Below are 26,480 nucleotides of genomic sequence, written 5' to 3' on the forward strand. Positions count from 1 at the left end.
TCCCAAATTGGAGATGGAATATAAAATAACTTTCCTAGCACTAACTGGAGTTGTCATATGTTGTCACATGCATCATTGTGTAGGTATAAATGGACTTGCACAGTTTTTACGGTAATGGATGGAGAGCCAAGTCACAGTGCACATTAGATTTGAATCTAACTAAAGTAATTTGTCTCAAGGCAAGATTATACGTTTTCAATTAGCTTCAGAGCCAGTTTTGCCTCAAAATAGTGTGTGCAAAATAATTCACATTAAATGTTACTTCGAACATAAATCACTTCCCTTCAAACAAGTTTACAAAATTAGGTTTGACCATTGCTCAAATTGTAGAGCCTGCCACAATCATTACCAATGAAATCACCATTCTTTTCTTTCCCCTCAATTTCCTTGAACAAAGGAACAAATACTATCCGAGCAAACCTACTAAGCTCAACACTACCAACAATACAAAACTGAATAGAAAGAGAATAGAGAGGAAGCAATTATACCATTACATAGTTGAAACCTCATCCTCATCTAATAGTTCACTTTTGTATACTGTATATACAACCTACTGCGTTCTAAACTATCGACGCGTTGTACCTAGACACCGGGGCATATGTGTAGTCAGTTCAACTTCAGAGCATGCAAAAGCTCCAATTCCATAAGTGAAGATCCTCCATCAACTACTGCTACCAAAATTTCTATGCTGATGACGGAGTATTGGACTGGGATACTGATGACTAGTCAGCCCTTTGCTTAGTCAGCTCTCAATCTCAATACCTCCTTGGCTGTCCTGCGCCGGAAGTAAGGCATGTGTTCCTATAAATGGAAAGAGAAGTTTAGTTCTTATGTAAAAGATCGCGTCCACAGGCATCAAAGCATCATTGCATCTTTTAAACCAGCAAGAAAACAATGGTATTGGTTTAATTTTGGTCATACCATGCGCGGTTTAAAAAGACCATAGATTTTAAACAATCGAATATTTCTAGCAATTAAAGGTTCTTTAAACATTTTGCCCAAAAATATTGAATGGATTAAACGGTTGCAGTGTTTCTCATATTGAAGTATTTCAAGCAATTGGTTTTCGTTTTTGTTCAACTAAAATGGCTGTTGAACTGTGCACTTGAGAAAAATTACTTAACACAATATATACAACAAACACATAATTTTCCTGCCAAAAAATGAAATGCTTCATATCCTACCTGGTTAAAACACAGACCCAGGCCTCTGCTATAGAAGTCGGCATATTTGATCATAAACACGCCGCAATCAAACCTGTTCAGTAGCAAAACTTTTGTTTAGAATTTGAAAATTCAGAGTTGTAATAAATCCTGAAAAGATGGGGAGTCAAGGACACAAGACAAATACAAGGAATGTAAATTGAAAAGATTTATAAAAAAAACTACTGATGTCAAGATATTTTCACTCATTCCATTTTCAATCCTACCAAACTCAAATTAGAGTTATTCCAAGAAAGTGAAGACATAGAAAGTTATCTCAAACAAATTAAATGCAAAAATCTTTTTCACGATGCAATCAACAATCTTTTAGACTATTGCCATACTATCAAGTTTCGGTGACCAAGAACCGTGTCTTAACATCAATAATTATTACCGATGGACAAGTTCAAATTTACTTGGGAGGAACAGTAATATTAAACATCAATGAACTATGGCCCCAAGGAATACACCAATAGTTAATAAGGTTAGTTTGGTAATATCACTATTCTCTCTCTTTCATTTATCATATTTTCTTAATTTGTGTGAACAGGTCAAATGCGACACTTATTTTGGGACAGAGGGAGCAGGAGTATGTTCTTTTCTCTACGAATGAAGGCGCACTGACAGATTTCAGTCTATAATGTTGCAAAGCTATAACCAATTTTTCATTGCAGATATCTAATTTTAAAACAGTGAAGCAAAAGCTCAGTAAACTAAATGATCAAATTATATTACGATTTGCAGAAGATCAGAATACAAACCCATTTTCCTGCTCAGGAAGGTCTTCGACATATTCTTTCTCCCAGGTGCTTACATCAATATCTTTTCCAGTTTTGTCTTTTACTTCGTCTACATAGTACCTAGCCTGGGAAACATGAATGACAAACATTAGATAAATTTTACAACAGCCAAATGTTAAAACATGTACATCATTCTTATGTTTCTCATTAAATCAATTCAGCAAAAAAATGAGTTAACACACCTTCAGAAAATAACAGAGCAACAACTTCAATATACAATTTAAAGGCTTCAAGACAAGAGGGTAGGACCAGTGACTTTTTAATTTATAAATTTTCTATTTCTTTAATTCCCTTGGTTGTTTACTTAAATATGCACATGTATCCTATCATTTTTGGTTGTTTAGCAAATTCATTTCTTCACTTCCTTCCTAATCTAGCGCTGTCGATGGCAGTCCATGGTGGAGAGCCAAAATTCCACCATACCGGGACCGGCCGCTTTGTGGTGCCATCGTAACGGATTATGGCGGAAATATCCACCATGTCAGCCAATATTTACCATTTCGGAGCCCAAAAATCGCCAGCAATATCAGCCATACTTGGCTCAGCTGTTGATTGATGACCAAGATATTACAGACACATTTGATCTGCATAAGTTGTCAATGGCTAATGTTTGATTCATAACAAGTAAGACTTAAACCCATCAAACTGAATAGTTTTGTTTTGATTCAACAACCACCTTGACAATGTGGCTAAGTTTGGTTTGTTTTCAAATTCAACAGAACTTCAGCCATGAGCAACCGATGAGATGATTTTCCCTTAGCTTAATCTCAGGTGACTTGTTGTCTATATGTAATAAAACAAATCACAAGACTTCCAATGATTGAACAGGAAAATTTGAAGGCAGCATCCAAATTCCCACAAAAAATAACCATGCAGATTTGAAAATGAAATCTACAACTAAACTATATAGACCAGAAACTTTACCAGCACTTTTAGCACACGGCTATCCATTCCTTTCAATGAGTCAAGATACTGGAATTTTGCATCTCTTTTATTGATAACTGCCAAGCACCAGTGAATTTCTTGGTGGATGGGTACAAATATCTGGTAAAGACAACAAATCAGGGGATCAATGTTAAAACAACTTCAATTGGCTAAAAGGAACAGAAAAAATGATTTAGTTCAAATATAATTACTTTATCACAATCAAATAGGCTGTATCCCAATTTCCTTTGAGTCGTCCATCTTCGGACAGATTTGTAATCATATCCATCCCTGCCACTTATTAACTGCCAATTAACATTCAAAATAAAAAGAATCAATATCTGTACAAAATGGTTAAATTACGGATTATAAATATAGAAAAATGTGCACACATGTGTTTGTGTAATACTCCTTAATATAGAAAAGAATTTAATAAATCCGTTATTTTAGTTATACATAATGTCATGAAAATCATGCACGCTAACACCTTGAAAAGATAATTCTGTGATTATGTAATGTATAGTTTGAATTTTTATAAAAGTTCAAAATGTAATTATGAGAAACCCTTTGCTGTTCCCTGTGGCATATTTGGCATGGAATATGCGGATTGAAATATTAAAAACAAATGCCAAACACAGTATATTTTCAGGTATTAAAGAGTAAAGATTTTTCCATTAAGAGTTTGATAGAGAGATAAGAGGAATGAAAGAAGATAAATTGTAGGAAATCAAATGCAGGTTACTTGAAATTAATTAAAATAATCATCACAATTGTGTCTGAAACCATATTAATAAATTTTTGTCCAACTGTAAACAAAGAGCATGGTAGACAAGTTATTAAAACATCAAAGGATTACTATATGGAGATTAACATTTTTCATGTTTAAAGCAAAAACCAGATGACAATAATTTCTTGGTCTACACAAACAAATGCTTCGGGAAGAGTAAAATGGCTCTCTTTACTCAACAATGGGAATTATTTTTCTAAGCCAACACTACATAAATATGTGAAGATATAATCCTACCTTTTTGTAGAAAAAGGTGTTGAAAAAATGACATTTCAGAAACTTCTTGGGTTCTCTTCGCTCCCTCTCTTTCAGCAACTCGAGGTACAAATTTATCACCTGCACAATTTAGGTATATCAATCACAATATTTCATGATGCAACAATGTTGGATCATGATATAATTAAGTGAAGGTTCTTCTTTTCAGTAACTCAGACAAAAAACAATAAATATGAATATAAAAGATAACCTCATCATTTAACCATGCACCCGGGAGAAGGCACCGCATCTTTTCTCCTGACACCTCAATATTAGAACTCTCATGAGCAACCAATATCTTCCTCCTGCAGAACCAAACCCTCAATGAGGTAAGATACATATTAAACACATCTAAATAACATATAGCCAAATCATCAAATCATACCGGTTGGAGGAAAACGCGCAAGAAACCTCCTGTTCTTCATCATCTGTTAGAGGGACAAAAGGCTCAAATGGCACTTCCTGAAAACCAGAGTAGTATTCAGGCAACCAACATAACATTCAGAATAAACCAACCCGTCCACATTACTAAGCACCAGTAATTAAAATTTGGGTCTATCCAACATGTATCGTTTTCCTAATACACTATTAAATGTTACCTATAATTTACGTTTTCATCAAACACTTTCAATTCGTTAACATAGTTTTCAATCAAAGTCCACCGCATCTAAACCATAATTATAGTTCATCAGTAACACCTATTCCACAATATCAAGATTGCCATATAACAGCAACACTAACCACAATTTAAAATCTTCCTCAAATAGATAGCACTATCCTAAAACTTCAAACTAAGAAAAGAGCACATTACCTATAGAGCACCGACACAACACTGGCACAAGTCATTACATTCAATTATGTCATTTTCTCAAATTACTACTAGTGTTGATGTGTCAGTGTCGTGTCCAATGTCGCAGTTCTATGTGTCGTGTCCGGTGTTGTAGTATCTATGTCAGTGCTTCAAAGCACACCACTACTACTACTAAATAATACTAACAAACAGCCAAAAATGTTTATGCTAAAAAAAGTAAAATTCACCTCAACAAGTTCCTTCTTAGGCCTTAACAATTGAAAAGTATCTCTTCTCTTCTCATTCAACTCAATTTGAAAATTCAAATTTTGAATAGTATCAGTCCTTCTCTGAACACCCTGAAGCAACTTCTTATACACATGAACACTTGAAAGATCATGGTCTTCCACATTCACCACCGCATTAGTCAAAGCCGAATCCGGCGAACCCGATGACCGCCGTTGAACTCCAATTTCAACATCCTTCATCTCCGTATCACGAATCTCAACAACCTCCACAACACCAGAATCATCCGAATCCTCCCCATCTGAATCCAAATCAATCACCACCTTCTCCTTCTGTGTCACCAATCTACATTTCCCCAACGCCGAACGCTTCGCCTTGTCATAATTCCTCGTAAAAAAATTACCCATGAAAAAATCAACGGAATCGCTGAAATTCGATAATTTTCTTGAAAAGTTGAATTTTTTAGGTCTACAGGGCGCGTGAACTTCACGGAGGAATTGGGGTTTGGTGTCTGGGTAACGGGAGAGTCTAGAAACGATGGCGTTTGAGGTGGAAACGGGTCGGGTGGATTGGTATGAAAATTTGGGTCGTTTTGAAGATGGTTGAGAAATAGAGATGGTGGTGTGATTGTTGAGGACGGACATGCATTCTTCAGAGCGTTTACGGTTGCTTGTGGTCATACCCATTGATTGAAACGAAGAACGAGCATGTCCAATTTAGGGATTTAGGGTTTTTGATTTGAGATTGAAACGTGAATTTGAATTTGATTGTTGGGTAGGAAAGGAATATTAAAGAGTAGTTTTTATGTTTAGTATTAAATTCACAGAAATTGCTGTGCGTGTGTGATGTGATTGTTTTGTTCATGAAATACGACAATCTTGCAGTGGGAGGGGGAAATTGGATTTAGATTTTTTTTTTTAATAATATTTTCACATTTTGAATTTGATTTTGCGAAAGTAATCATTCGACAATGCATAAAATATGCAAGGTGCGAGGTTCAAACCCTGACCATCACAAAAAAAAAATCATTCCAGCATCCTGTGAGAGCAAATGAGCGGCTAACTCTACTTAAGAATTTTAATGTTGTTATATGCTTAATACTAGATTTGAACACAATTTTGATTAGAATAAACCCGTGTCATCTCAAGTGTCCTTGAATTTTACTCTCTCACAAGTGGGCAGTTGGCAAAAAGACAAACAAATATTTGTATTTATTACGGTAACCCTTTTTTTTGACAAAATTAAACGATATTCATTCATTAGAGTACATCGATACATTACAAATTATTACGCTAACACTTGTTAATTATGAATCATGTTTATTTTTTTTAATGACACAAATAATATGGTATATATAATATATATTTTTTATATTTCGGAAATGCTAACTTGTTCCCTTAGAGTACAAATTAGCATAACCCTTTTTATTTTTCTACGACACCAACAATATAACATAAACATATTGTATAAAATTTTGTTCAATGATATAATTTGAATAATGAAAAAGTCAACCTAAAATCTCTTTGTATTTGGGTATTTTTGGATGTATACATAGAAATTGTAATCAAAATTGTATACATAAAAATTGTATTTGGGTATTCATTCATGCTCAATACTAGTTTTGAACACAATATTGTATTTGGGTATTCATTCATGCTCAATACTAGTTTGAAAAAATATTGGGCTTCGGACCGGTCCATTATTACTATTTAATTTGATTTTTTGTTAAAAAATAGTATATTTTTGAAAAAAGTTATCAACTATTTTAAAATTTATTAATAAAAAAATATTTAAATAAATAAACTTAATAAAAATGAATGAATTTAACTTAAAGTTTTAAAATTATTAATTTGATTTAATTGAATGAATAATCTAGAGTTTCATTAATATTCAATGTTAATGTCAAAATTATTTGCACTTTTATGTCCATCCAATCATATTTTAGCAAAAAGTGATTAATATATAAAAAATACATAAGAAAGAGTGAATAGATTTTAAAAGTAAAAAATAAATGGGCGGGGTCGGGCTGACCCATGGCCCACACAGGCGGGGTCGGGTTCTAGAATATGCGGCCCAATTATAATTGGGATGGATCGGGCCGATCCATTTATGTAGTCGGGCCTCTTGGGGCCGGGCTGGGCCATCCTATTTGACACCTCTAAACACGATGTAGACGATGGAATAATGGATTAGTAATAGGGTTGTTACAAGTAGTAATAAAAGTTGTTACAATAAAAAGTTGTTAATAATATGGAATAAAAGTTGTTACAAGGATAATATAACCTAATATAATAATAAAAGTTGTTACATGATACTATAACCTAATAATAATAATAATAATAATAATAATAATAATAATAATAATAATAATAATAATAATAAAAGTTGTTTTAAGGATAATATAACTTAATAATAAGGGGTTGTGGCTCCCTGAGTCTTCCGAGGGCTACTTAGTTCGGGGTAATCCGTACTTATCATTTACTGGCATCAAAAGATTTACCTCTTGCGGACTCAGCATCAGAGATGATTTGGCACAGGAAGGTTCCTCTAAAGGTGTTAGTTTTTGCGTGAAGAGTGCTTCGTGACAGATTGCCCACTAAATCTAACCTGGTTTATAGAGGTGTTATATCTTCGGAAGCCGCTTTGTGTGTTTCAGGTTGTGGTACTATAGAATCGGCCCAACATTTATTGTTATCTTGTTCTACGTTTGCTTCGTTATGGCCCCTGGTTCGCGATTGGATTGGTTTTATGGGAGTGGACTCCAATGTCTTGTCTGATCATTTTGTTCAGTTTATTCATTCCATATGTGTTAGTAAGGCTCGCAAGTCATTTTTACAGCTCATTTGGCTTCTTTGTGTCTGGGTCCTATGGATTGAACGTAACAATAGGTTATTTAATCATACCATTACCAATATTCCCAGGTTGTTGGACAAAGTAAAATACTTGTCGTTAGGATGGCTGAAAGCCAAAAACGCCACCTTTATGTTTGATACTGATAGGTGGTGGTCGAGCCCTCTTCAATGTCTGGGCATTGGCTAATGATTTCTGCTTTTTGTAAGACGTGACTGACACTGTGTATCTTTAGGAGTGTCTGTGGCACGTCTTGTGCTATTGAGATTCTTGTTTGGTGCTAATATATATCTCATTTTTGATTGTTAAAAAAAAAAACTTAATAATAATAAATGTTGTTATAAGAGTAATATTGAGATTTTAAATTAATTTAAGGATAATTTTGGCAGTGCAATAAAATTTGATCCCCTCCCCTCCCTTTCTAAAAATTGAACCAAACACTTCAAATTAAAAATCTTCCCTCCCCTCCCTTTCAAAACTCTCGAACCAAACATACCCTAAATTATTTGAGGATTTACAAATAGGTTTCTAAACTAAAAAAGTTCTAAACAGATCCATGAACTATTTTTTTGAGCAAAGGCAAATTTACTGTACTTCATTCAAAATCAGTGAGTACAAAGTAGCAGGTACTTCACGATAAACATGGAGGCTAAAGTGAGATAAAGCAACTCTAGCAATGCTCTGATTAGATAGATCTTCTATTATATGTGGACTGACAACTGACTAATCTAATAAAAGTGTAACAAAAGGATCTATTACAAAATATATATTAGTTCATGGACATAATTATAATTTTTTATAATTTATTAAGAACCTATTTGAAAATTCTCAAAATAGCTAAGGAATTTAAAGACTAATTAAACCTACCTTAAACCACCTTAAATTATTCTCAGACTAAAGCTCCAACTTTGTTTCATCGACAGTTATCATCGAACAATTGCTGTAGCAGCAAACAAAGTAGAAACCTCAAAGTTTATTGTCCAACAGATTCTAAGTGATAAAAGGTGTTTGGAAGCTTTAAACTTTTCTCATGTACCATTAGTATCACTATCACATGTTGGTTATTGCTTGAAACAACCGAAAAAGTGCTTCTATTTGTTTCCATGAAGAAAGGCTATTGGTTTGAGTAAAAGCCAAGATTCCTAGAACAGTGTAAGTTATAGCCAAAATGGTAGTAGCCAACAAAGGTGATTCCAGAAGTGGTTTTGTGATTAAGGAGGTAGAGTTGGAACTTGAATTGAGTTTGTGAGCTGCAAAATCTAAGAGGGACAGCAAAAACAAGGAATCAAGAGCAGAAATATGAAGTCTTTGAGGGCATGGAGATAGGAAAAGAAAGGATAACCATTGAAGTATGAGGTTTGGTGAAGAGGAAGATGGATATAAAGGTAAAATGGTGAAGGAGAAGTTGTGTTAGAAAATATGTAACGAACATGTTTGATACATGATTTTGATGGAGGAAGAGAATGGAATAGATACTGTCAAAGAAAGTATTGGTGGCAGCATGTAACTGTAGTGTCTTGTGGTATGAAAATTTAATATCAAATCTTAAAGTATATTGTTGAGTGTTTATAGAAAAGAGAGATTTACCTTTTTTTGATATCTGTAATTATTTTTGTCAAAAAAAAAACCTGTATTAATTTGTCCACATTTGAAATGGTAGGATCAGTTTTCTGAATCTCTGAGCTTGTAAGTTGTAACATGCCATTTCTAGCAAAACAATGATGGGATTTTATTAATATTCTAGATATGCTTTGGCTTCCAAATTACTCAACGTTAGGTATTTTCCAAATAACTTCTTAGACATAATCCTAATTATTTTTGGCCAAGTATTTGGTCATCTCACCATATGCTAATTATTCTTATCCAAGAATGTAGATCTTCATGTGTATATGTGTATGTGTTATGCATGACCCGTGGCTTAGAAATGTGCCTTCAGCTTATAGGATCCTTCCCCCCAACTCCCTAGGGGATATGATCTTCATGTGAGCCACTTGATGCACGAAGGGAGAAGAGTTTATTCGGCGACAAACAAATATGATTGTCATACTCTTCTTAAGATGACTATTTTTTTGACTAGTCACCATACTTTTGACCTCTTTGTTTGGAGGAAAACAAAATTATATACCACTTCTAGCAGAAGAGCAAGAACAATACACAAATAAAATAAAAAATAACTAAGCCGAACTTGATTTCTGTAGCTCGGTTATTCTCTCTTGCATATTATCCTACTCAAATTATAGAACTTTCACAATCTAAGAAAAAAATTGACCTACCATCATAAATGGCAAATAACTATAACTATCATTAAGCTGATCTATTAGAATACTCCTTAACCAATGCTGCAAAAAGTGAATGCCTTTCAAGCAAACGTGATGGCTTGTCATATTCCTTTGCAAAACCTGCCAAAAACATCAAATACCCCATAATTCATTATTTCGTACAATAGTTGAGCGATTGAAACTTGAAAGATATAAACACTAAGTTTTTTTTTTTTTTTGTCAAAATTTTGGTAATAGTAGAAACTACATGCGATAAAACACTGTCGTATGCAATTACGTTCAATAACTTTTGTTTTTTTAAACTGTCGTCTCCTGGTATGTGTTTGTGGTTCATAATTTTTTTTTAGTTTCTCAACACATATGGATATATAACATAAACATACCTTCATTTATGACCAAAACCCTATCACAGTCCATAACTGTAGGTATCCTGTGAGCAATGCTAATGATTGTACGATCTGCGAAGTTTTCTCTGATGATCTTTTGTAATACAGCATCAGTTTGCGAATCAACTGATGCTGTTGCTTCATCCATGAATAGTATTTGGCTGCGTTTTAGCATGATCCTTCCCAAGCACAGAAGTTGCCTTTGCCCCACACTCCAATTGTCTCCACCATCAACCACTAACAAAATAGTATAATGAACACATTTCAGTTCATATTTTCTTATCACATTCGATTAAACTATTAAAAAAGGAATCTATGAAGGAGTAGTCCAATGATGTGTGTTGGGACGCAGGATAAATATATGTAAGAGGTTCAACATTCGATCGATCTCTGCTGCTGACAAATTAATCACTAACATTTGTTTATAACAAAACTTCTAAAACATGAAATTTATGAGTATATTTTATTTGATCACCTAAAGCGTCAAGTTTCTCAGGCTTTGCAGCCACGGCTTCTTTCAATTGGCACCGTTCAAGACTCTGCAGCAACAAATATAAACATAAAGTTATTAGATATGAGAAGGTTAAACTATTAACTGAATTTCATTCACGCATGTAATATCTTCTTTTACTCTCGATTTCTCCCTTTTTCAATGCAAGAAAATAACAGATGTAGGAAAATCTAAGCCATCCGATTATGATCAGTAATTTACAATAATATTTAATTATGGCAAATGCTAACTTGTGCCCTCAAGGGCACATATTAAGGAACTCATTATAGAAATATAGGTATCAAAAGTCATGCATTCAACTTCTTAAAAGTTAATATATTATGTTTTCCAATGCAAAATTGCTCTTTTTGGGTTGCTTAACATGTGCCTTTAGGGCACAAGCTAGCATGACCGTTTAGTTATTTGTTTGGTTTTTAATCTAGACCTTCCAATTTCAATCAAACTGTCTTCGATGTATTGGTTGCAAGATCCCCTCATTGTAGGGACTTTGGGTCCTAGTATATTAAATCATATTGAATTATAGGTATGTCTAAAGGAGCTTATTTGAACTTATCGTATGACATAAATGCTTGTGTAAGTATTTGAGAGAGTGTTGAGTATGACTCTTAGTCTTAGTTACTGATAAGTAGAAAGGTTGATCAAGTGAAGCAAGATAGACCTCCCATTGGGCTAAGTCCAAAGGCTTGTTGGGTTGGTACACGGGTGTGTGGGGGCCGAAACCTCCTTGCATTTTGGTTCAGCAGTAATTTTTTAATTTGAACTGTAGTATTTAAATACAAGTTGTCTACTGTAAACTCTAATCTTTCACTAATAGTAGAAAGTAACTGTAGCCTCTCTCCAGCAGTCGGAAACTATTGGCCGAACTTTTATTTTAATACACTGCATAGTTTATGATATGTCCATAAACTATTTTTAGTTGATTTTCATTAGCTCACGATGATAACTGAAATAAGACTTAAGCAGATTTTGCCCTTATTACATCTTCAATTATAAAAGCAGCTTATGTCTAAGAAGTTCTAAAAATAAAACAAACAAGCAAATATGCAGTGTATTATATACCTTCCAAATTTCTTCTTCTGAATACAATCCAAGAGGATCAATGTTGGTTCTTACTGTTCCTTGAAAGAGGACAGGCTCTTGTGGAATAATTCCAAAACGCGACCTCAAATCATGAAGGCCAACATTGGAAATGTTAATACCATCAATGATTATTTTCCCAGCTGAAGGCTCAATCAACCTAAACAACACTTGAATGAGTGTTGATTTTCCACTTCCTGTACGACCAACAACGCCAACTTTTTCTCCACCTTCAATTGTTAGAGAGACTCCCCTAAGAACTAGAGGAGTGTTTGGCCTATACCTAACCTGCTCACACCATTTAATAACCAAATATATTAAATATGTACAAGTTAAAGAATGCATGTTACTACTGTTTCAAAAAAAAAAAAAATAATGCATGTTTACTATGAAAAATTCTTGATCAGTACCATTGTGTAAAAAACTGCTACCGTTTACTTTTGGTGTTTCCTGTTTTTTTTTTACAAGGTGCTTCCCGTTTACATCATATTGTACTTTTCATTATTTCATGCTTCACGGTATGCTCAATTCTGAACTTAACATATTGTCCAAAAGAGCATGCAAAATATTTAAAACCTAAGTAACCAACACATGCTTCTTTTCGCAAATGGCATACACTAATTTTGGTTTACTTATGCAGGTTCTCAGTTCTCACATATTAAATTGACTATCTTGCAAATAGTATATACCTGCAAATTTTGTAACTCTATAGTGCCATGACTAGGCCAATCATGTGGAAGAGACTTGTCAGCAATTTTCCATGGAGCTTCAGATGGGAGGTTAGTAAACTGTTTTATCCTCTCAACCGAAACCATTTTGTTCTCAACATTGCAAGACAGAAATAGGGAAGCTGACAAGAGACCACTCAGAGCGAGGCCATAGGACAGAGACATACCAACATATTCTGCAAAACCAAAATTATATCCGAGTGGAACAATTCTTTGTCAGTTATACATCTTTTATATTTACCTAAATATTATAAGTATAATGTGATCAAGTTTGTCAAAAAAAAAAAAGAGATCAAGTAAATAAATAAATGATTTTATACTACAAAGTTCGTTAAGTAGGACCTGTTTAGACCGACTTATTTGAGTTTATCTACGGACATAAGTACTTGTGAGAGTGTTTGGAAGTGCTCATGGAAACAACTTATGACAAACCCATACATTGTTTTCAGCTTATTCCCGTAAGTTCTCAAAGATAGCTAGTGAAAACAACATATAACTTATATGAAAACAGTTTTGACTTTATTTAATGTTTAGTTATAGAAATAGTTTATACATAAGCACTTATACCGTAAGCGCTTAATAAACCTGTATATCCAAACAGAACGTAGTTCTTGTTTAAAACGTATGAAATAGGATTTTAAAAAAAGCCTGTGATTGTGATCTCTGAGCCACAACATTAAGGTTTTTGATATCCTTGTCGCTGCAGTCGCGAGCAAGGTCAAGTCAGCCGCATTTGATAGTGTTTAACAACAAAAGGACCGCAGCAGCAATCATTGCTGTGACCGAGTTTAAAAACCATGTTTAAATTAGTGATTGTTTATGATACTTGTTAAATGAAAAGATGATGAAAGGGATTATACCTGGCCTAACAATAGCACTTGGCAAAAAGATCATAAAAAGGGTGGCAATGCAAAGGAAAATCACTCCCGTATAGTCCAAGCGAAAACCAAGCCATTCATTTGCACCATTGTTATGAAAATCCATTCTTATACTTGCATTCACCCTGTCAACATTTCCCTGAGAAAATACATTCTGCTTTCTTAAGCTACGGATTGTCATAACACCAGAAATGGTCTCTGAAAAGTGATGAATCACAGGTGCTTTTGTGATTGAATCAAGTCGAGTCAATTCCCTAGAAGTTGCAAGATAATATTTCTGCAAACCAGAACAACAAATGTCAAAATGCACACTAATAGACACTTGTGATACTGTTTAGGAGAGCTTGTGAAAACAATAGAAATTTAAATAGGAGTAAGTATATCATACCCTATACCAGTTGTTGAGCCAAAACAGTGGAATTAAGAGGAAGACAGTCTCCCAAGAATTCTGGCACGTGACTATGAGAATACAGAATAATCCTAAGTATGTTGTCGTTAGAAAGTTTACAAACATGGGAATTTGCATATCCACCCAAAGTATATCAGTAGATACCTAAGCAATTCATAACAAGAGTAGAGTTAGCAAGTCCAAACACTTGATTCAATTCATAACAAGGATACTGAATAATCCTAAAGTCGTTACAAAGTTTAAAGAAAAGACGTGTTATTTTGACATAAAATAGGACAACAAAATTTGACAATGGCGATTAACTAGATGTTTAATGAATATCAGAAGTTGTTGAACCTCATTAACCATCCACAAAACACAATTAACCACGATTTTCAGGTTATATATTGAGCACAAATTGTGGCTAATACAAATCATGTATATTTAGAAACCTCAAAAATAATGTGATTTTGATCTTAATTCGGATAGTTATAATGAATATCGTATATATTTAAACACATGAAAATCTTGATTAATGCCATTTAAATATGTGGTTAGTTACGCATTGTGGGTATTTAATGAGTTGCTACACTTTGTTACATTCATTAATCATCTACTGAACGTAATTAACCAAATTGTTGTCGATGTGTTGTCAAATTTATGCATCAAAATACCATTTCTCATTCAAAGAATAGGCTATTTTATGTTATGTTGTTTACTAGAGCAGAAATTGAATGAAACTCACACGACTCAAAATTCTGCCAGAAGGAGTAGTATCAAAGAATGACATTGGTGCATGAAGGATACTTTGAAGCATTCCAACGAAGAAGCTTTGAGATGTCTTTAGACCCCAATAAGTAAACAAGAGAGCTCTCAACATAACAACTATGCATACAACAACCGCTATAACAGCATAGACAGTAATGAAAGTGGAAGAAGGAATGCCAGAATCATCTGCAGTTGCAGTTGCTAGCCAATAATCGCCAACCAAAGTTGACAGCATACAAGCCACTGACATTGCTACCATGAGTGCTATTCCCCACCATCCAAATGCTTCTGTGAAATAATGTTTGTATACTTTAAGGTTTACACGTCCAGTTTCTCTTTCCTCATCTTCAATGAGCTTTGCTGCAGTTTTATTAGACTTAGATTTATCTTGAGAAGACTGCTTTTCTACCGCGCTTTCTTTTTCTCTCGAAGAAATGTGGGCCAGTTTTGGAGATTGAGCAGAATCATCACTTGTTTCTGCAATTTCCATTGAGGATTCATGAGCTGCCACGAGTGCACCAAAATCTAGGCCTGCTTTGAGAAGTTCATCATACTTTCCACTTTGTACTACTCTCCCTTCACGCATCACCTTTGAAATTGGTATCAAAACAAGTCATCAGTTCTTGGACATGGAAATTTTGCCAAATCTAAGAGAAAACTAGAGCTTAGCAAGAACAAGTTTTCAGCATATCATAAACAAGTTGGACATGATTGATATCTATGCACCAACTTTGGGGGGATGATGTAATTTCTAATTTTTTTTTTTTGACTTTAATCATACAAATGATGAATGTGATTAATAAAATGTGTTATATTGAAAGTGCATAAAATTTAATCTATTTGTTTTCCCCCTTATTTGGTGAAAGGATGATAGAACACATATATACCACCTTTGAATAAGACCTACCACATCATGAGTACTGCTACTCACTATTGGTAAGATAATTTGGGATAAATTGAATAGAACCATCATTTATAGAAAATCTCAAACATTTTAGGGACTTGTGAATATACATACCATTATAGAGTCGACATTATGCAAGAAATCAACTTGATGTGTTACAAGTAAAACAGTTTTATCTTTAAGAGTTCCCATGATACATTCCTGCAACAAAAATAGAGAATCAGGAACTTCATTTGTGACTGCATTAGAAATTTAAAACCGACCATATTCTATGAGAAACAATATTATATCATTAAAAACTAGAAAATGAAGCTATTTAGCACTTCTTGTAAGTTTTAACTTTGTGCTTACCTTAAAAATAAATGATCCTGTTTGAGCATCAACAGCACTGAATACATCATCAAGGAGATAGATGTCAGTGTCCTGATATACAGCTCTAGCAAGTTGTATTCGCTGTTTCTGGCCGCCACTCAGGTTAATACCGCGCTCTCCAATCTCGGTTTCGTCACCATCTTCCATCATTTCAAGATCCTTTTCAAGGCAGCACACTCTTAAAGCTTCCTTGTACTTTTCCATGTTCATCGGTAAACCAAACAATATGTTTTCTTTGATGGTTGCATTCTGAATCCATGATGTCTGTGCTACATACGCCGTCGTCCCACAAACTGTAGCCTGTAATATTTTACAAGTAATGATGACAATTGCTAATGATAAAAGTAACTTTTCTCAGAGCAACATTGACTAATCAATTAAATGTTTTTGAATACATTTTGAAAAGCATAGTCCTGAATTCTTGTAACAAAAGCAGACTCACTAATGCTTATGCTAATAGATAAATAAACAAATCTAAATAGTCCCTACTGTCACATGAATTGGCTTTGATGCATTTCTCTATTGCATTCCATACTATAAGTAAATTATTTACAATAAAGTATGAGATAAATTCCTTATTAACACCTACACCTTATATGCATGGTTAATTTTTTTCCCATGTGTCTTAGATGATGATGAACAAAACAACCTTGAGAATGTCATGAATCCTAAAGATCAATGTCCATGTTCTCTAATAGTTATCTCATATGATATCCATGTGTCAAATCCTATCCTAAGAAAAAAAAAAGTTGCCAAGAGTTGAAAATCAGCTTGTTTCCACACTTGTCTTTTAGAAACAGCACTGTCATCTGCTTTCTTATCAACATGTTCCGACAACCCTTGACCCAAAAATCATATTTCCACTAGGTGCAAACAAACAAATTTCACGAGCCAAGGCAAAAAAGCATACCTTTCCTGAGATCTTGAACATTTCCCCCAACACAGAAGCCAGTAATGAAGATTTGCCTGATCCAACGGTTCCTACAACAGCAGCATGATCCCCTTTCTTAATCACCAAGTCTTCAACTCTCAAAGCCTCATTCTCATCGTTATCATCCCATGAAAATTTCCCATCTTTTATCTCCACAGCTACATCACCAACACAACGCTCATCTCTTTGCACAGCACGATCATCCATTTCCTTACTCATCATGAACTCATCCAACCTCCCTAAAGATATAGTTGCTTGAGAAATATTGATAAGAGCCTGAGGGAAAGTCCTCAGAGGCTCTTGAAGAATCTTGATAATCGAAGTTATTGTAAAAACTGTGCCGGCATTCAAAGGAGTTCCTATAAAAGTTGCAGTTCCAAAGGTAAGAACAGCTACAGTTATTGAAGCAGTACCCAGAATTCCCATGTTAACTGCAAAATAGTACAAGAATTTCCCAATCCATCCATGTTCGGCTTCACGAAACTGTCGAATCTTGTTACCGAAGTACTCTTCCCATGCTTGAAACTTAATCACACGCATGTTGTTAAGCAACTCATTCGTCGCCTTCAGCCTCGAATCACGGCTCCTCATTATCTGAAACTGAAAACTATTACTACTCTTTGTTCGATATAGAGTAAAGAAAGAGACAATGGCAATACCAAGAATTGATGCAACAACAGACACACCAACATAGCTATACAAAAGAACCAATGCAGCAGAAACTTGCAATGGCATCAACCATATAGGATGAAACTGCATCATCAAATCTGAGAGTTGTTGAGCATCAACAGCCATGTGATTCACAATCTGTCCAGTTCCATGAGCTTGTCTTGAAGAACTTGACAACCTTAAACCCTTTTTGTAAACTGAAGTGATTATGCTCGAACGAACAAGCATACCAAGTTTCTGAGAGTGGAAGTTGAACTGATGAGTACTAAGTACTTCAAGTGATTTTGCTGCAAAAAGGATCAATATCAAAACAATGCCTTCGCTACTCGTACTATCTTTCCTTGATGTGAAATCAACAAAACTCGTAATCAACAAGGGACCAACATACATAACACAAAGCTTAATGATTGCAAGGAAGCCCGTAAAAGCTATGTGTTTCCAAAAACACCTAAAAAGGGTAACTCCAACTGGATGCTTACTGTTTTCCTCTGGTTTTGGCCAATTGTTTTGAAAAAGTTCTGACATTTTTTCTGCTCTAAAATCAAGAGGAAGTGAAGGTACATCTTCTAGTTTAAGGGGTGTTTGGTAACCTTTATTGAGTAAAGGATTCATCCAATACCAAACTGTTTTGGACAAAAATGAAGAACAAGCATAAGGACTCAAAGTTCTATCGGTGGAAACCGATGGATATGTTGCTACTACATCGGATATTCTTATCACATGAATACCTGATGACCCTTTTACGGATATCACAAAAAAGAACAGAGATAATGGAAAATTAACCAAAGAGAATATGTCATCTATTCTCAAACTAAGCTCCAACTTTGTTTCACCAACAGTCATCATTCGAACAAGAGCCGAAGCAGCAAACAAAGAAGCAATCAAAAAGTTTGCTGTCCAATAGATTCTAAGTGATAAAGGGTGTTTGGAAGATTTGAACTTTTTCTCATGCACCATTAGAATCACTATCACTATGTTGGTTATTGCTTGAAACAGCCGAAAAAGTGCTTCTATTTGTTTCCATGAATCAAAGCTATCGGTTTGAGTAAAAGCCAAGATTCCTAGAACAATGTAAGTTATAGCTAAAATGGTAGTAGCCAACAAAGGTAGTTTGAACCAAAAGGTGATTCTATAGTCAGAATCGTTCTTTTGCAGAAGTGGTTTTGTGATTGAGGAGGTAGAGTTGGAACTTGAAGTGAAGCTTGAATAGAGTTTGTGAGTTGCAAAAGCTAAAAGAGAGAGCAAAAAGAAGGAATCAAGAGAAGAAAGAAGAAGTCTCTGAGGACAAGGAGATAGGAAAATGAACCTTAACCATTGAAGTATGAATTGTGGTGTAGAGGAAGATGAATGTATAGGCAGAATGGTGCATGAAGGAGAAGTTAGCCATGAAGAAGAAGAAGAAGAAGAAGACATGGCTATAAGATTATGGAATGACATTGTGAGAAGTTATATGTTCTGCTATGTTAGGAGAGAATGGAACAGAACAGAAACACTCTTTAAAGAAAATATACTCCACGCAAATTTGTCCACGCTTGGCACGAGTTTCATGATGTCTTTAAAATGATTTTTTACTGATTCTTTTTTACAATATGTTTAGAACATTTTCGAAAAAGCAAAAAAAAAAAAGGTTTAAAAATTCATATTTAATTTATTCTACGTTGAAAAATTATAAATCTTTGTAAATAAATTTTTTATAATGTTTAAACATACCCGAAAAATAATTTTAAAATTTTAAGATAGTTAAACAATTTTGAAATACAGCAGGGAGTAAAATTGCATGCCGAGAAATTTTTTAAGGACATGAAATTTAATAAGACACGTACTACTCACACCCCAAATAATCCAAGTTTCACCCCAAAATTACCAATAAACCCTTTAATTAAAATAAAAATTTCGCATTAACCTCTTATATACATATGTAAACTGAATTTACATTAACCTAGATTAAGTAAATTGAATTTACATTAACCTAAATTGAACATAAGTAAACTGAATTTACATTAACCTAAATTGAACGTACGTAGACTTAACACACACTAACCTCTTATATACATACGTAAACTGAATTTACATTAACCTAAACTGAACATAAGTAAATTGAATTTACATTAACCTAGATTGAACGTACGTAAACTTAATTCACACTAACCTCTTATATACATACGTAAACTGAATTTACATTCACCTAAATTGAACATACGTAAATTGAATTTACATTACCCTAGATTGAACATACGTAAACTGAATTTACATTAACTTATATTGAAAATAGGTAAATTGAATTCACACTAACCTCTTATATACCTTACATTAACCTAAATTGAACATACGTAAACTGAATTTACAGTAACCTAGACTGAACATACGTAAACTGAATTTACACTAACCTCTTATATACATTAACCCTAAATTGATCATATGTAGACTTAATTTACACTAACCTCTCATATACATACTTAAACTGAATTAACATAACATCTCAAATTGTACTTACGTAAACTGAATTTACACCAACCTCTCACTAAGTAAAATCAAATTGTGGTTAACACAAGCATATCTCATACCAAAACAAACAATAAACAAATAGAAACTCTTAGTAAATGAAATTCATGAAACTCACTAACCTTTATGAATAGAGTACAGATCAATGACAAAAATGTTGATTCAGATCTTGGTTGCACATCTATGGCGATTTATGGATGAAAGGGGGTGAGGGTTCATAATGCGTTTTTAGAAATTTACATGAAGAGGACAATTTTGGTATTATTGTAAAATTTTAAATAAATTTGGGTGTAACTAGATTTATATGGGGTGAGACTAGCAAGAGTCATTTAATAATCTTTTAGGGACATAAAACTTATTTAACATAATTTAAAATAATATCATCAACAAGAAATGAGTTGTTTTGCTGGTTGGAATCTGATTCAACGTTTAATGAAGCTGCTTGAAATGGTGTGTGGAAGAAAATTTGTCATGCTTATCGTGAATCAAATTATTGTACTCACGCCTTAGCAAATTTAGGGTATGATCTTTGTGATGCTAGGAACATTCTAGATACTTGTCCAACTCTTGCTCGTCATTTTCTTTAGGCTTAAATATGTTATTCGTCCCTGCAAATAGGGGTCGCTTAAAATTTCGTCCCTGCAATCGCTAATCCTTTTTTTTTGCCCCTGCAAAGTTTAATCAGTTAAAAATTCGTCCCTTGACCCAGTTAATGACTGCCACGTCATCAAAATTACCATAATGGCATGGGAATTGATGAAAATACCCCTGGGCTAATTTTTTTTTTCCTTCAAAAATTTTTTTTTTTTCAAAATTTTGAAAATTCTTTTTTAAATTAAAAAAATCTGAAAAAATAATTAAAAGTCAAAAAAAAATTCGGAAAAAAACTGTTAAAATTAAAACTGAAAAATTTTCGGGAAAAAATCGTAAAAAAAATTCGGGAAAAAACTGAATTTTTTTTTTTTAAGGAAAAAAAAAAGCCAGGGGTATTTTCGTCAATTCCCATGCCATTTTGTTAATTTGATGACGTGGCAGTCATTAACTTGGTCAAGGGACGAATTTTTAACTGATTGAACTTTGCAGGGGCAAAAAAAAAAGGATTAGCGATTGCAGGGATGAAATTTTAAGCGACCCCTATTTGCAGGGACGAATAACATATTTAAGCCTTTTCTTTATGATGGAGTTGCTACTTCACGTCTAATTTTTTATAATTTCTTTTTCGAGCTTAGGCTCCTCTTTTATTCCAAAAAGTAATCAAAATTATAAACCTATAACCATATTGATCCTCCTGATTAAATTCTTTGCCATCCACTGTATTCTTTGAATCCAACTTGAAAATCACCTTAGTTGGTTCACACTTAGTTGATAGGAGGCTTAGGGTTTCCACCTCAAGCAATTTGTATATGAACCTATCACAAAATATATCTAGTCTTTGTGTTGATACAATTCAAATTATATATTATGAACCTTTTTTCTCATAATTTTTTGACACATTGAGGGTGTATAAGGGAATGTTCCTTTTAGCTTCATCTTCAACCATGGGTTCTTTTGAGTTGGATCTGTATCGCTTGAAGCCGGAAGTGGTGGCGGTGTTATCCGTTGTTTGGGACTGTTTGAGTTGTTCTCCCATGGTTTTGTTCTATTTCAAACCCACTGTTTCTAAACAAATGGGCCGTGGTACTTGCTTGAGATCTCGAAAAGGGTTAGTTCTGTTTCGAAGCCTCCTTTTGGTTCGTCTTGGATGATGTCCCTCATTGTGTGTTGGTATTGGTGTCTAGTCTTTGATCTCTGATTCTTCCTCAGATCTGTTGAGATCAGCAGTTTTCAAGACGGATGTCGTCTCCATGTCGGGTTTCGTGACTAGTTAGGTTTGAAAGGGCTGTAAGCTCTTTATGAATATCACAAGGGACTGTTGGTATGTGAATGTGTCCGTGTTAGCGGCCGGTTTATTGCCAATGTGTAAAGATGCATTTGATTATTCAGGTATCTCGGGTTTTTAGAATGCTTTCGGCTTTTTACACATGGTTTTTCTCTTGCAATTTGGTTTCGGACTCCGCGTTGGGTTCACTCAATTGCACATTCCTAAGCATTGAGCTCTTTACTAGATCTCAATCCAGTTTGTTTTTACACTTTTGTATTCATGTTGTATTATCCGCTTTTGTACTTCCTTTTTATTTACTCCATTCGTCCCTGTATGTAAGCACCTATTTGACTAATTTTTTTTACCTAAATATAAACTCCTTTTCAAATTATTAGATGCATTTTTTTCTTCCTAAACATACCCATAATTAATACTACTAACTTATCTTGAAATATGAAAAGTGAAATTTAATACACATACTCCCTCCGGTCTCAAATGTAAGAAACAAAAAAATAAAATTGATGGTCTCAAATATAAGAAAAAGTATAGTAAAATGAACCTATTAAATGTCACTATTCCAAGTTTACCCTCATTAAAACCACTTCATTAATGTCTTTACTACTCCAAGACAGGGGTAAAATTAGAAAAATAATACTTTTTATAATGACTTAAATGTGGTCAATCCACTTTCTTAATATGTGTGCATTTTTTTTTGTTTCTTACATTTGAGACCGGAGGGAGTACAAACAAAGAACAATTTAGTAATATTAACACATAAGTTAGACATATTAATTACACTAACAACTTTTCTTAAGAAATGTGAAAAAAGCAAAAAAATTTACATATGAGGAAGACGGAGGGAGTGTTAAATTTTGCTTTGCTTAAAAAAAATGTACATTTAATTTTGAAGATTGTCATCTCTTATCAAAGAAATTGTTACTAGAGTTAATTGAGAGTTCATCAAATTTTGGGCAAGCTGCAGAAAAAATTTAATGCTCTATTATATTAATTACTCCCTCCGTCCTAAATTATAAGCAAAAAAATCTCATTTTCTTTGTCCTAAAATATAAGCGAAAAAGACCAACTTTTATGTTATTTAAAAAAAAAAATCATCTTTTCCAAAGTAAAATTAAATGCAAATTGCATTCGATTTGTTCTTCTTTCTATTCTCTCCATAATCACTAACCAATAAGAATTGTTTTTACATCTTTTCATGAAACTTATTCCAAGAAGAACACAAAAAATTATACCTCAAACTACTATGTTTTTGTTTTCTTAATAAGTGTGAATTTGTATTTTTTTCCTTATAAATTGGGATGGAGGGAGTATATTTATACATTTGATAAGAGCATAAGTTAAACATTTCCTTAGTTTAAATTGATTTATCATGCTGCTCCTCTTGTGCTATTATTATATGGGTAGTGTTAAAGATTCTCAAAAAGAAGAAGTATTCTTTAATTTTTTTTGCATTTAATTCATTAAAAAGTTAAAGATTAAAAGTAATGCACACATTTCAATAAATTATTTCTATATTTGAATCATTAACTTATGTCTTAAGGGCATAAATTAGCATTTCCCTTATTATATTGAGTTCTTATTCTTGTCTGGTTCGTCGTTTCAATTTCTTATTACATTTTTTGAAATTATTTTATTCAATTTCTTATTTTACGTTTTTCCGTACAAAACTACAAATCCTAATTTTGTGTTTACTTACAATTTTTTGTTGTTGTTGGTTTTCAACTTTTTGCTATGTAATCTATCCATAGTGAAAATAGGTTTTCCTACTTTTGTACTTATATTATTTGTTTTATATGCTTTATAAATTACATCCAAGAGTTGTAGCTCAAATTATATGTGCATGCGATAGTTTAAAATGAGTGTTGTAAGATTTAAAGGAAAAAAGATAAATTAATTTTAAAATCTTTTTTCTCTCCTTGTGAATCAAAATAGTATTAAAATATATTATCTTTTGTCCTCGTAAGCTTAGCTCAATTGATATAGACAATGCATAATATATGCAAGACCGGTATTCAAACCCTGGCCACAAAAAAAAAAAAATACCTCCCATCCTCTTTTTTTAATCAAACATATAAAATACCTCCCATTCTCTCCATTCTCATCCCCTACATTAAAAATGCATTTCCTTCTCTCCATTGAACCAAACATACTCCAATGATACTCAATTTTGCTGACATAGAAAGCAGGGCCTACCAATAAAAAATGTCTATTGAAGCACTACCTTACCTCTCTGTATTTTATTATGGGTTATGATAGAAGACACCTTTTATGAAGGTGTCTTTTATCAAGTTACTCTATGAGCATTTGTTAAAAGACACCAACTACTTTTTATGAAGGTGTCTTTTATCAAAGTTATAACTAAAAAGTGAAAATCACACCTTGAGGTGTGACTTGATAAAAGACACCACCAAAGGGTGGCTTGTAACATAACCCTTTTATTATAACACACTTTAGAAATGATATTTGTGTTTTATTATACTCCATTCATTTAAAATGAGTGTTGATTAAAGTTTTTACATCATATTAAGAAATGTAACGATGATGTTAAAATCATGACAATTTTAATAAACTAACATTATTTACTATTGATGTAATATTTTGGAAGTATGGTATTCTCAATTACATTGAAAAGTGTAAGTAACATTCATTTTGAAACTAATTTTTATTGTTAAGATGACACTCATTTTAAAATGGATAGAGTATTTCATTTTACAATACGAATATATCATTAACATTTCTTTTTCTATTATAACATTACTATTTATTACTCTTTTTTCTTTTATTTCTTTTTCAATACAAAATTAATTATATTTATTAATATATGTAAAAATGACAAAAGCCATCCAATTTTTCTGATATCATTTATAATTTCTCTTTCAATACGAAATTAATTATATGTAAAAATGATAAAAAAAAAAAGCGACCCCGTCCGTCTTTTATTATAAGTTTCTTTGACTAATTTCACAAGCATTACAAAAAGTTGGTAGTGTAATTAATGTGTCTAGCTTGTGTGTAAATTTTACTAAATTGTGATTTGTTTGTATGTGTATTTAATTTTACTTTTCATATTCCAATGCAAGTTATTAGTATGTTGATGTAGTATCAAAAGTAAGTATTTTTGTTACCGTCTCCACAGGGACTGGTGCGATATTCTAAGCCATTCAACAATCGATATCGTTCTAAGCTATAGTTTGATTGGTTGTTTGTTTAAAACGATGGAAACTAAATTGCGAAGATAAAAACGGGGAGTAATAAGGCGTACAAACGTTGGAATTAGAGTTCCTTGGTTAAGCGTCAAACATAACCTAATAATCACATATATGGAGTCTAGCGTTTTACCAATATTATCACGTATCGCTCAACAAGACTATTCGTGTCCAAATAATCTTGTGAAATCAATTGTATTGTTCAATCGTTGATTTCCCAAACTATTAAACAATCCAATAGTCGATCGTATCGTTTAATCGACGCTTTCTTCATCTATTAAACGATCCGAAAGCTTTAAGTCCCGATACTTTGTGTGATTATCAAAACATTGATTCCATGTCTAGAACCATTGTTTTGATAGATGAATATTCTAAACGTAGATTCAAACATACTTTTCAATAACAATTAAATCAAAGATAGGAAATGAATTGTAAGAATAACTTCAATATCATGTAAATTGCTAGAATCATATATTGAAAGATCAAAAGTTTACATTATCAACTTAAATCAAGTACCTCTAATCCCAACTAAGGAGATTTAGTTCATCATTGTCATGAGAACATTACAAAAGTGGAAAGAAAGATGAAGATCCATGCCAAGAACTTGATTTCTCCAAGAATCTTGATGAATCCACACTCAAACACCCTTGCTCTATGAAAACAGAAGAATTTCGCCCTATTCTCTCTCTATAAAATGTAATAGATCCTGTCTGAAATGAATTGAATGGGCTTTTATTGTAACGCCCCATTTTTATTTAATTATTTTTAGTAGATGTGTGAATATTTTTATATGGCTTTATTTGATATATATATATATATATATATATATATATATATATATATATATATATATATCTCTGTGTGTGTGTGTGATTTCATGTGAAATATATGTTTTGTGTGATTTTATGTGATATATGGTGTAATTCTATTTTATTATATGATTTATGGAGTTGTGTTTTATTTGAATGAATAATGTTTTATTATTTGAGGAAATAATATGAGAAATAGAAATAATATAGAATTATTATTTATTTTAATTAAAGGGAATTAAATAGTAATTATGTGAGTTTAGTGGGAGTTAAATGAAAAGAGGGGAGGTTATAGTTTTTGGGAGAAAAAAAGAAAGAAAAGGAGGCAGAAACATTTTC

At 33.1% G+C, this 26,480-nt stretch overlaps 2 protein-coding genes and 1 pseudogene across 2 annotated transcripts; 1 reads left to right on the forward strand and 2 right to left on the reverse strand.

The window, feature by feature from the left end:
- Nucleotides 1–244: 244 nt before the first annotated feature.
- Nucleotides 245–5,828, reverse strand: ESD4 (Cysteine proteinases superfamily protein). Its single transcript, XM_085743757.1, has 9 exons — nt 5,007–5,828; nt 4,354–4,430; nt 4,180–4,273; nt 3,951–4,049; nt 3,139–3,231; nt 2,927–3,046; nt 1,964–2,067; nt 1,185–1,257; nt 245–801 (listed from the first exon to the last, which is right to left on the reverse strand). Exons 1-9 carry the CDS (start codon nt 5,688–5,690, stop codon nt 739–741), a joined length of 1,407 nt encoding a protein of 468 aa, XP_085599883.1. The 5' UTR covers nt 5,691–5,828; the 3' UTR covers nt 245–738.
- Nucleotides 5,829–5,974: 146 nt separating this feature from the next.
- Nucleotides 5,975–8,043, forward strand: LOC146945428 (uncharacterized; annotated as a pseudogene).
- Nucleotides 8,044–9,940: 1,897 nt separating this feature from the next.
- LOC146945429 (ABC transporter C family member 14-like) lies at nt 9,941–19,210 on the reverse strand. Its single transcript, XM_085743761.1, has 11 exons — nt 17,056–19,210; nt 16,125–16,445; nt 15,888–15,974; nt 14,847–15,458; nt 14,102–14,266; nt 13,696–13,990; nt 12,797–13,011; nt 12,090–12,395; nt 10,995–11,058; nt 10,517–10,756; nt 9,941–10,253 (listed from the first exon to the last, which is right to left on the reverse strand). The coding sequence occupies exons 1-11, from the start codon at nt 19,180–19,182 to the stop codon at nt 10,159–10,161; spliced, it is 4,527 nt and encodes a 1,508-aa protein (XP_085599887.1). The 5' UTR covers nt 19,183–19,210; the 3' UTR covers nt 9,941–10,158.
- Nucleotides 19,211–26,480: the final 7,270 nt, after the last annotated feature.

This window comes from Medicago sativa, chromosome 2, assembly GCF_051527215.1.
Source record: "Medicago sativa cultivar Bolivia chromosome 2, Bolivia_mono, whole genome shotgun sequence".
NCBI classification, from domain to species: domain Eukaryota; kingdom Viridiplantae; phylum Streptophyta; class Magnoliopsida; order Fabales; family Fabaceae; genus Medicago; species Medicago sativa.